Source organism: Drosophila simulans, chromosome 2R, assembly GCF_016746395.2.
Source record: "Drosophila simulans strain w501 chromosome 2R, Prin_Dsim_3.1, whole genome shotgun sequence".
Taxonomy (NCBI): domain Eukaryota; kingdom Metazoa; phylum Arthropoda; class Insecta; order Diptera; family Drosophilidae; genus Drosophila; species Drosophila simulans.
The window spans coordinates 18,070,244-18,081,160 of NC_052521.2; the positions used below are offsets into that span (position 1 = coordinate 18,070,244).

General features: G+C 43.7%; 1 protein-coding gene across 1 annotated transcript; it reads left to right on the forward strand.

The window, feature by feature from the left end:
* The first annotated feature begins 5,269 nt into the window (after positions 1–5,269).
* LOC6735453 (carbonic anhydrase 1) lies at positions 5,270–6,387 on the forward strand. The gene has a single exon (XM_002082357.4). It carries the CDS (start codon positions 5,342–5,344, stop codon positions 6,338–6,340), a length of 999 nt encoding a protein of 332 aa, XP_002082393.1. The 5' UTR covers positions 5,270–5,341; the 3' UTR covers positions 6,341–6,387.
* Positions 6,388–10,917: the final 4,530 nt, after the last annotated feature.

Genomic DNA, 10,917 nt, shown 5'->3' on the forward strand with positions numbered 1-10,917 from the left:
CAAAATCGCAGCATTTGTAGTTTGTTTTGCATTGAGCATAATTCAAAGTTCACACTTGTGCGGTGTGACAAATGTTCTTAAATAATTAAAAAATTACATAAATTCCGTCATAAATATAGATTGATAATTGTACAAAAGCTATTAAGTCTTGTATTCCACAAACTTTCATACTAACTTGTGAAATACTTATAACAACCCCACACAAATGTCGTAAACATCAAACAGGAAATTTTCGGTTAGTGTATTATAAAGTAAACAAGCCAAATAAATCGTGATAACATCTCAATTCATTGTTGGGCTCACTTATTAGAGCATCGGCATCACTTTTCATTTTTTTCTCCTTTTCTCACATAAGGCAAATATAAAAACTTCGAGTGTGTTAATTAATCAAAGGCGTTATCGGCAGCAAAGAGAAAAATAAATGTATGGGAAATGTGCGGCGTAGACTTGTTGAATTTCGCCATATTAGCCAAGGATTAATCATCTAAGGAGTCTCAATTAGAGCGCATTTTGAATGCCTGGCATGAGCATGTCGTAAATCACTTTGGCCAAATCCGGGCAGCAGATAGTGACTGTGACCAGGACAGCTGCGAAATCCTTGAGTTGCCGGGACCGGCATACCAAGAAGCCTGGCGGAAAAAAAAGCGCAGCTCAAATGCAAAGGATTCCGAATCCTTCGGCATGCACGACGCTCTCTTTTGACTTTGTTTGGCAATCGTTTAAGCCCGGAAAGTCGAAGATGAAGATTTCAGAGGGGAGGGGGGTGCTATGTGTGGAGAACCAGAACAAGTACGTGCAGTCAAACAGATTTCCAGTTAGCAGCTCACAACAATTCGCTTTTAAGCCAGCGCATAAATCAACCTCAAAAGATATCCCCAATTTTTCGGGTCAGGGGGATGCGGCGGGCAAAAGCGTTAAATTTCGAGGGGGTAAAAGTTTTTTTCTCGCCTCCGCGGCATTTTATTGAAAGGATAATCGATTGCAGCAAAAATGCTGGCAAGGCATTAAAGGATTCGACTTTGGGCAACTTTAAAAACTTAACCCAAGGCGATGTCGACGAACTGAGCGATGTGAAATGCGGCTCTTTGCGGTCAATTTAATTGAATGATGAATTGCGTCGGACACTTGGGAGGTGGAGTTCGGATGCCGCAGAAAATTCTTCAGTTGTCACGGGTACTTGTAGCCGAAGGATGAGATGAGTGGGATGAGATGGGACACTTGGGGCGGCGGTGGAAGGAGCCAGTGAAGGGGCTAACGACAAAGACGAATACGCATAATCAGTCAAAATTTATGACAAGCTCGAACCCGAAAGTCAGCTTAAGCATTTAATTGGCCCAGGTCCAGTTGGCCGTCCCCCCAGGACAGTCCTAATTAGCATGGGCATTCATGTACATGATGGAGTCCATTTTTTGTGGCCTCCCACCACTCCACGCCCCGCTTGCTCCTAGGCTCCCATGTGTTCCCGGAGCCCAAAGAGATTTTTACTGTTCCTCGACTCTGACTGATGAGTCCGCTGGAGAGCTCGGGTGTAATTTGTCTAGGCCAAAAAAGGGATTCTGGCCTCCTTGACGGGCTCAGAACGAGTGGAGTTCAAAGTTTGCTCCTCCAAAAAAACATCCTTTTGTCACTGCCTTTCATTTGATTCGCGCTGCAAGGAGGCGCATAAAAGATAGATAAATAAGAAAAAAAACTCTGAGGAGCGTAAAACCCAAAATGTTGAGCTTAGTGCAGTTTCGTGTAACGCATTATTCTTGCTTAACATTTGTCTGTTTCTTTTCTTTCCTTTGTTTCGCTGTTGCCACTCTAAGCCGGTTTCAATACAGTATCAAGTTGCACTGAAAATTGGCATAATGTCTGAAGCTAAGTGTGCTTACAACTAAAAACATAACTACAAGCATTCAACTCAAATATTGTATTAAAGTTCTCAATTCTGCTTCGCTCGCAGGTGCATAATAAAATCCTTCATATGATGTGTGCAGAAAAAATTGAACATATTATCATTATATATAACTAATTATACAATACATTAGTTCCTAAGAAATCGCTCTTTTCTTGCCTAGCAAACAAACGACGTTATTTACTTGGACAGATTAAATTGAACGGTTAATATACGAGAATATTTAAAATCAAAATATGCTACTTTTTTGTACTCATTATGTTATATAATTCAATATAATTCAATAGACTTATATTTTATTTAATTTTATATAATAAGCTTTGGTTGTTGTACTCAATAAAAGCTTTTTGTAGATTTTATACTTCTACATGACACATTTTTGAACGCATTGCAGCGCCATCTGTCGTCAAAACGACATCTGTTTGTGTTTCCAGAAACGACCGCGCTCATCGTTACCAACGGTAGATGGCGCCAGTGCAACATTAAGGTCCTTTACCAATTTTAATGCGGAAATAAGAAAAGTTTATGTCACAATTCCCTAACTAATTCTTTTTATCTGAATAAAACCAAATAAGAAGCTGCACTTGCCTAGAATAGTGATACCATCTGTTTGTGTTCTAGCTTAACTTTAAAATAATTAATGAAATCAATAAAGTGATTGAAGGCAGTGCAATGGAATTAAATAGAGCGATCGATAGTGATCAAAATTAGCTGACATCCGATAGCAATCTACCGATTTGCTTTCCACTTTCAACCCCCGACCGCTTTCCATCCCCGTACATCCTATAGGCGTTCTTCTGTTCCTGTTCATGCCAATGATACTATTATTTAATGGATCGATCTCGCAGGAACCTCTTGTTCCACTCGGGAAGCCAACAAAAGCGGATGGGAAGTGCTCGCTTTTGAAAGAAGTGTCTTTCAGGCTGAAACAAGGACATTATGCAGCCGGGCAAGTAGCAAACATTGTCAACAACGGCAAGCAAAACATTGTCAACGCCCCTAAGCTGCTAATGAGGGCAACTGTGGCTAGGCTGAGGCTGTGAAAACAACACAGGAGTAGAGAAAGGACGCATGCTGCGATAAGGATCAGGATCACATTCGCAGGCAGCTGAGAAGCAGAGAACGAAAGAGAGAGAGAGAGGGAGAGTGAATTATACAGTAGCAACATGGCCGCAAAACGATCTTGAAGAATATCCTTGCGGTTTCGCCAGAGAAGACACTCTCACAGGCGTTGTTCATTTAACAATCACACAGGACAAGCGATAATCCCGACCCTCCCAAACGAATTCCACAGCGGGCTGAGATACAAAGGCCTAAGCGGATTGGCCAAACAAAGTTGAGTGCCCTAAATACCTCGTCCTGATCCCTCGCCTGCGCCGTGTTTGATGTCCTGCGGCGCATATTAACATTATCAGCTGTGTGCTGTGCGATGTGTGCAAAAGAGATGGCCGTCGAAGTGGAGAAAATCCCACTAGACAATGTTATCGGAGCCAAAGTAATTGTCTCGTCCTTGTCCGGGCATCCGAATAATGTGTGAAAATTTACACCGAATTTACACCGGAGGCCCCGCTGCGCCCGACAGCCAAGGACATTCTTCTTCGGTCGCCGCAGTAATCGGCAAATGTGGTTAAGTGATTTAAGAGGATATTATCGAGCCGTGCAGCAGACAAATCAATCGAATTCAAAGTGAGACCAATTTCGTTTGCATTATCCTGCGGCCAAAGCCAGCGTGATTGTGCGATGCGTTTTTCCTCGCCTCCCATTTCGCGTCGCTTTAACAAAGTTTCTCCGACCGGAAACGGAAATTTCCTTTTCATGTTTGTATGTTTGTGAGTGCCACAGTTGCAGATGCAGTCGACGGAATTTGCGTATCTATGGAAAAAAAAGCATGGAGCAGTTTTGTATATTGATGATTTCACATTTATCTTACGATGAGTATGGTTTAAGTTCCATACACACATCTTAAGTTATAAGTAGTTAAGTCAAGTGAATTGTATAATTAGTATAATAACCCTAATATGCTATCCTTATTTGAATTTAATCACTCTACCAACTGTAATAACCATAATCTGAATGTAGCTGTGATTTATGGAAGTCGATCAAACAAACTCGGACCACTTAAATAGAGTCCTTGTGCCGGATATAAAAACGCAGTAACCAAAACAAACATTGTGTAATGTGACAAGCAAGCAACCCCTGAACCGAATCTGCAGCCTCAATTAACCCTAAGCGACCATAAAAATCGAGTCATTCGGTCACAAATGAAAACAACTGCCTGGAGGCCTGGTTACTCAAAAATGGTTATGATTGTTATTCCGTTATATTCGTATTCTGTTATTTTGGCACCCTCTGGCAGGACTCGGCTAACGATGTTAGTGTTTCCGTTTATGCCACATGCTTACCCGTCAATTTGCGTGCAGCTCACATGCCCCAGGACACGTTCATATCCACGGACACTACGGCTACTACGAATACCACCCGGATGCCCGGACAAGCCAAACACCCTGGCAGCTGAGAGGAGGTCCTGCGAGGTCGAAGCACGGACAATTTGTAACATTTGGCAGACGTCAACGCCCAGCACAAGTGCAGGAAAATGAAATCAAATCAAAGCCAAACGAATTGATCAGAAAAATGCCATAATTGAATCGCAGTGGGAACCCACCCCGCATAACACCGAACTGTGGGCGTGGCCGTCCTTTGATAACTTTATGCTAATCAGAGATGGCCGAGAAGTCTCGAATTTCACAGGCCATAAGTCAAAAGTACGACTAGGGTCTACACGCAGAGAAAATGTATACTTAAAAGGGGGTTAGTAACTAATTTTCCTGAGGTTTCATTGGATTAGAAAGCCACCCTTTATATATATTATTAAACATTTTTGATGGCATATCATAATTACTTAACGATAAACCTATTTAATATGATTATCGGGTTACATAGTATTTAACCATTTTAAAAATCGAAACGATCCATCCTTTAAGTTCCTGTGTAGCTCCTGCCGCGGCACAAAAGGTGTTGCTGAAGTGCTGGAAATAATTTCCGTTCGGCTCCTAGTGCTCATTTCGCCTATTTTGTACATACAAAACTAATTAATTTCCCAAAATGCAACATAGAAGAGTTGTGGGCGGGGGAGGCGGGAGGAGCCGGGCGGGTCCACGCAGGAGCGGCACAGGATATTTGTGCAAGCAATTTCCGCCGCCGAAGAGAGTTTTGTGCGTAATTAATTTATGCAAAATACAAATGCAAACAAATTGCAAATGTTTTCGCACAAATTTGCTGTGCGCCCAATTTGTTTTCCAAAATAATTAACTTTTCAGCGGGTTTAATTAGAAATTTTCTCAATTTTCACGCTCAACCAGGAAGGCCAGTGCCTGGCTGTCATCCAATGAAGTTATCATTTCCCAGCAAGTTTTCCCGAGTGGATACTACTTTGTAACTGTGGTGATGAAGGGATGCCTCACCTGTGGTCTGCTAAATTACCTATGGTGCTCGCTAGAAGACTTATCCTGCCGACTCCAGGACAGCAATCTTCTCAAGTTCATCCTGGCAATCGGTGTGGCCCTGTTGGTATTGTTTAATGTATACACAGGACTTAGTTTGGCGAATTGTTGTGATGAGGGATCGAGAGATGGATGTGAAAATGCTGGAGGGGATAATTGCAGAAGCAATCGTGGTTCTCCGGAATCCTACAATTATGACTGGGACCAGGGACCTCATACCTGGAACACTGCGTGCAACAATCAGAGTCCCATCAACATTGATCTGAACCGTGTGGAAATCAACTACTTTGATGCGCCGTTGATATGGTCGCACTACAATAGCATTCCGATGGGCATTCGCCTGGAGAACAACGGGCACACACTGATCCTGCGAGCAGCTTTTCTAGGACAAACGCCCTCCATCGACGGCGGCGATCTACTTGGGCGCTTCGACTTCCGGGAGATCTCCTTCCGCTGGAGCTGGGCCAGCTCGTTGGGCTCGGAGCACACACTGGACCATCATCACAGCCCGCTGGAGATGCAGTGCCTCCACACGGATGGCGACGGTTGCGGTGGCTGCTCCTCCAGCCAGGGTGTCCTAATGATTTCCTACATGTTCGACCTGTCCGAGCACAATCCGTACCTCGATGTCCTCATCCAGCATCTCGCGTCTGTCGAGCAGGCCGGTCAGGTGGTGGAAGTGCCCCCCTTTCCACTTAGCTACCTCATGTCACCCTTCTACGACAAGTTCTACAGTTACAATGGATCCCTAACCGAACCGCCCTGCCATCGGGGGGCGGAGTGGCTAATACACCCCGAGCCCTTGGCCATCAGTGAGCGCCAGCTAAACGAGTTCCGCCAGCTGAGGGACAGGCGTGGCTTAAGGATCGGGCGCAATGCGCGACCAGTTCAGCCGATCGAGGATCGAGTGGTATACCTTAATCGCTACAGGATGGGGTTTTAAAGCAGATTGGCTATAGAGTATATGTGGAAAATAAAACTTTGATAAATACAAAATAGAATATATATATATATTTTTCACATACATCGTTCACATTATTATGGTTGAGATTGAGTAACAATTAACTATGTACAACCATTATTACATACGTTCATACCAGTAAATACCAAAATCCAATTCATTACATAATCCTTGTGGCATGGCAGTCAGGACTCCTTGTACTTCCAAGTCGGTACTAATTGGACCTGGTTTCCGCCGTATTTCTGATTCGGGGTCCTGCTGGTCAGTCTTCCGCACAATTTGCTTTGGGTTGCCGTTTGCTGGGCAAATAGTGTGTGCTTATATAGTAATTCACTAATTAGTCGTTCAAAGAGCATTAGCATTGGCATTAGCATTAGCCGTTGCAGGGACCCGAGGTCCCGAGGTCCTGAGCCTGTTCCGCATCCTGTGCGCACAATCGCCGCAGGACATGGCGATGCGATTGTGTGCGTGTGAGTCTGCGTCTGTAATTTCGTTAGTGCAGCGGAAACTGTTGCGGACATGTTTGCCCTGCGATTGGGATTGGTATTGAGATTGGCAATGGGAATGGGAATGGGATCGGAATGGGATGGAATGGGCACGGGCATGGGATTGGGTTTTTGGCCCTCCTGCGGCGAAGCACCCTCATCTCCTGTCCTCCTCCTCCTTCTCCTCCTCAGCCTGCTCCTCCCCTCCCCCTGCATTACAGCTGCTGCTTGGCAATCAGAGAGTTCCAGTTTCCAGGCTTATAATTATCAGTTGGCGCCTAACCATACATACACACACACATAGCTGGAAGTTTGACCATGTTCGGCCATTGGCCTGTAATTAGTTTTTATTGCAGAGATGAGATGAAAGGGGGGCTTGGAGCAACGGATCCAATTCGATTTGAGGCCTGCAACGTCGACTTGTTTAATCAATGACAGGCCAAGTGAATTTTACTGCAATTGCATTTGCTGCAAATCAACGCTAATGAAATTATACAAACAAGTTTCGATACGCTTTTGTTGCTCCGTGCTGCGTCAATATTTGTGCTGTGCGCCCATTCGCAATTTGCATGTTTTGAAAACTTAATTGGATTGCAATTTCCACAAATAAAGCTTAATTTTTCCGTCGCACTTTTCGTTTTCGGGTTTCGCAGCCATGTCCACCGCGTGCGACAAAACAATTTATTTTTCGGCCAAAAACTAAAACTTTTGTCTGCGAAATGCAATTAAAAACGGATAATTCCATTTATTAATGCTTGATATGCAAATTGATTGCGCACAAAATGTTCAATTAATATGAAAATGTTTGTTAGAAAATTAATGCAATTTTTCCCAGAATGGCAATAATTACGCCTCACGCTTGTGGAATGCTGTTGGTTTGTTTATGTTAAATTAGATGGCAACGAAACACTAAAATGCAAATAATATGCAATTAATTAGATGGAAAATCTATTAAACCGCCAATGTATGCTGGCTTCATTTTAGAAAATATTAGAAGCAAGACAGTTAAAGAGGTTAATTAAAGGCTTGAACAAGTATGAAAGAACAATCCAACTAGCTTACATATTTGTTGATTCAATTGATAAATTGTTACAGATTGTAGGCGTTCTAAAGTTTTGACTTCATTAAGGTCCCACTTTAAAGTCCTAAGCCGTGTTGATCATATCACACACAATTTATAAAACCATAAGCATTTTCCCCGTTCGTCTTAAATTAGTTTTTCAACTTAAACTTAGCTTCTCGTCTAAATCCATTAAACACACAACCAGAGCACAAACAAAACCAAAACCGATATACCATACCATCCAATCCTAAACTCCATCGAATCAGTCGCAGCAGAACAAACATATCAATCAACATGTTTAATTGAACGTAATTAGAATAAAGCAGGCAAACTGCCAGAATCAAACTCCTCTAGTAGCTGAATAAGGCGAAGCCAGTTTGGCCAAAGGAGCCGAGGAAAACATCATTCCACCCACTTTTCGCAGTCAGCAGTTTGTGCAGGAAAATGAAATTAGACGAATAGAATGACGATGTAAGTGCCATGAAAAGACGTTAAGACGCTCTAAGCCAAGACGCTGGCTCGTTGGGCGGGAAAATGAGAGCGACGGAGAGTTGGCTGCTGGTAAAATTGAGGCAAATTGCATTTAAGTGTTGCCGTTTTCATTTAGCCGCATGAATATGTATGGAGGATGCTCCGCAGATCCTTGTGGGCGGTGCATGGGTGGTGGACGGTAGAAGGAGTGCTTAGCTTCCTTGGCTCTTGCTTTTGTGGCATGCAAAATTGAATGAATAATTGAGAAAACGAGCGCATGATGGCATTAGTGTGTGATTGTGCGAGTCCTTGTCCCGAGTGTGTCTCTGTGTGGGTAAGTGGGCTTGTGCGAGTGTGTGCGAGTGTAAGTGTGTTTGCAGCTAATGAATTTTAATTGCTTTTATTAAGGCACAAAGAGGTTGACGTGGCATGACTGCAGTGCCTGCATCAAAAATCCCTGTTCAATGTTAATTGTTAATCATTAAATATTGTTGCTGGCAAAATCAATATGGCGGCTGACGATTAATCAACGCCATTTTGTAATTATCTCGCTGGAATATTTAATTCAATTAACTTTGCGGGTGAGCAAACTGAACAAAGCTCTTTCCTTCTCGCTCTCCTCCTTTTTTTCTGCCAATGCAAATATATAAATTGAATTGAAAATTGTTATTGCAACAGTAACCGCACCAAAAGTAGAAAAAAAGTATATATATATAAATGGCATAAAAAAGAAAACAATAACAGGACGTACCCACACCCCTCTGACGGAAAAGAGATGGAGAAGCAGGCACACACATGAAATTAATTTGATGGAAAACTCGGTCCTTGTGGAGCCCTTTTTCCTCAGTCTGCTGTCTCTGTCGCTCAGCCCTTTGGCGCACTTCCTTTTTCAATTAAACGCCACCATTTTCCATTAACGAATTTGCATGTGTGTCTGTGAGCGTGTGAGGCGCGCCCACACTCATACACACAAGTACAAGGCTCTCCCTTAGACGCACACACACATACACGTCTGTATTTCTATAATAAAATTAAATTAGAAGACCAGAAAATTAAATCATCAAAGCTTGACGTCTGCCGGCAGCGACGGCTGCTGTTTCCTCCTGTCTACATACGTGTGTTCGTGTATTTCCGTGTGTGTGTGTGTGTGTGAGGTAGTGTGAGTGCGAGTCCTGCACACCCATGCACAGATAGACCGACACACCGACACTCCACACTCTCAGAGCCCAATTTGCAAAAGCGACAGTTACGAGTTCATTAATTTTTCTTCTTTTTACCCTCGCTCTCTCTCTCTCTCCGCCTTTTGTGCTCTGCGGTTTTTTGGCTCCCTTCCTCCCTCTCGTTCGCCCTCTCTATCGCCATCTCTTTCGGGGCTGCTCGCCTTTCTTGATGGTGTGAGCAGCATCATAAATTAAATTCTTCATCAACTCAAACTCGTTAAGCGCCAATAAAGTGACAGAGAGTTATTTTCATCACTTTTTCAATGGTCTACCACAAGGCACGTCGGTGTATCTCCAATGCGTGTGTATGGGTAAACTCAATGCGCCGAAGCGCTCACGCACACAGACGCAGCCGGAGAGTGCGAGAGAGAGAGAGCGACTGGTTTAGGCCACGCCCCTGCTAAGAGAGTCCGAATTCGAATGGGAATAAGGAGAAGAAATTGCACCCAACAAAACTGGTTCTTCATTTCAGCAGCAGCAGAATCCACTTCGCTTTTTTTTAAGACTTTTACGCATGCGCAGCATGATTTTTGATTTTAGAGGGTATTCCCCTGATAAGAGGATTCAACTAAGTGCATTTCAGCCACAGCTGCCAGAGCAGTGAGATGATATCAGCGGTGGCCACTCAGAAGCATCAATTAGTTGCTACCCCTGACCACATGGCGTATGCTTAATTTGGCCGAGATTAACCATTCACTTCATCCGGGGCGCACATTTCATGCGAAAGTTAACTGCTTAACGATAAAAGCAAACTAATTAAATCCGGGGAAAGAAGGAGAAATTGCCACATAATAAAGCAAATTAAAAGCAAATTAATTTAAAACAAAAAGCGGCAGGCGGAAAGCGGGGAAGACGGCACAAGTTGAGGAGTGGCGGCAGCGAGCAGCGAGTTAACGTTGCGGATGTGGCGTAAATGAAAAGGATAAGTGGATACACAGGCTACACACAGCCGCACACACGCGTAGAATCCAGCAGAAGGATATACCCGAGATACCCGTCGCTCCACTTCAATTAAGCATCGCGCCAACATGGCAGCCTCTCACAGATACACACACCCACACACACAGAGTGAAAGGCAGGAAGAGAGAGCGCAGGGCCCCCACTCACACACACACACAAACACGGATACACACACATCCCTTGGACGTAATTACGTTTGGCAAGCTCGTTATGCGTAAGAATAAACGCGCATTAAGAGCTCATTAGTTGGCACAAATCGAATCGCTGGGCCAAAAGGAGGGTCCAAACCAAAATGTCAGGAGGCGGGGTGGAAAATGGGAAAATGTGGAAAATGGGTGGGCCGTGTGCCTGGTTATCTGG

Excerpts from the sequence above, each read along its gene's own strand:
- LOC6735453 (XM_002082357.4), top strand. The coding sequence starts at position 5,342 with ATGAAGGGATGCCTCACCTGTGGTCTGCTAAATTACCTATGGTGCTCG.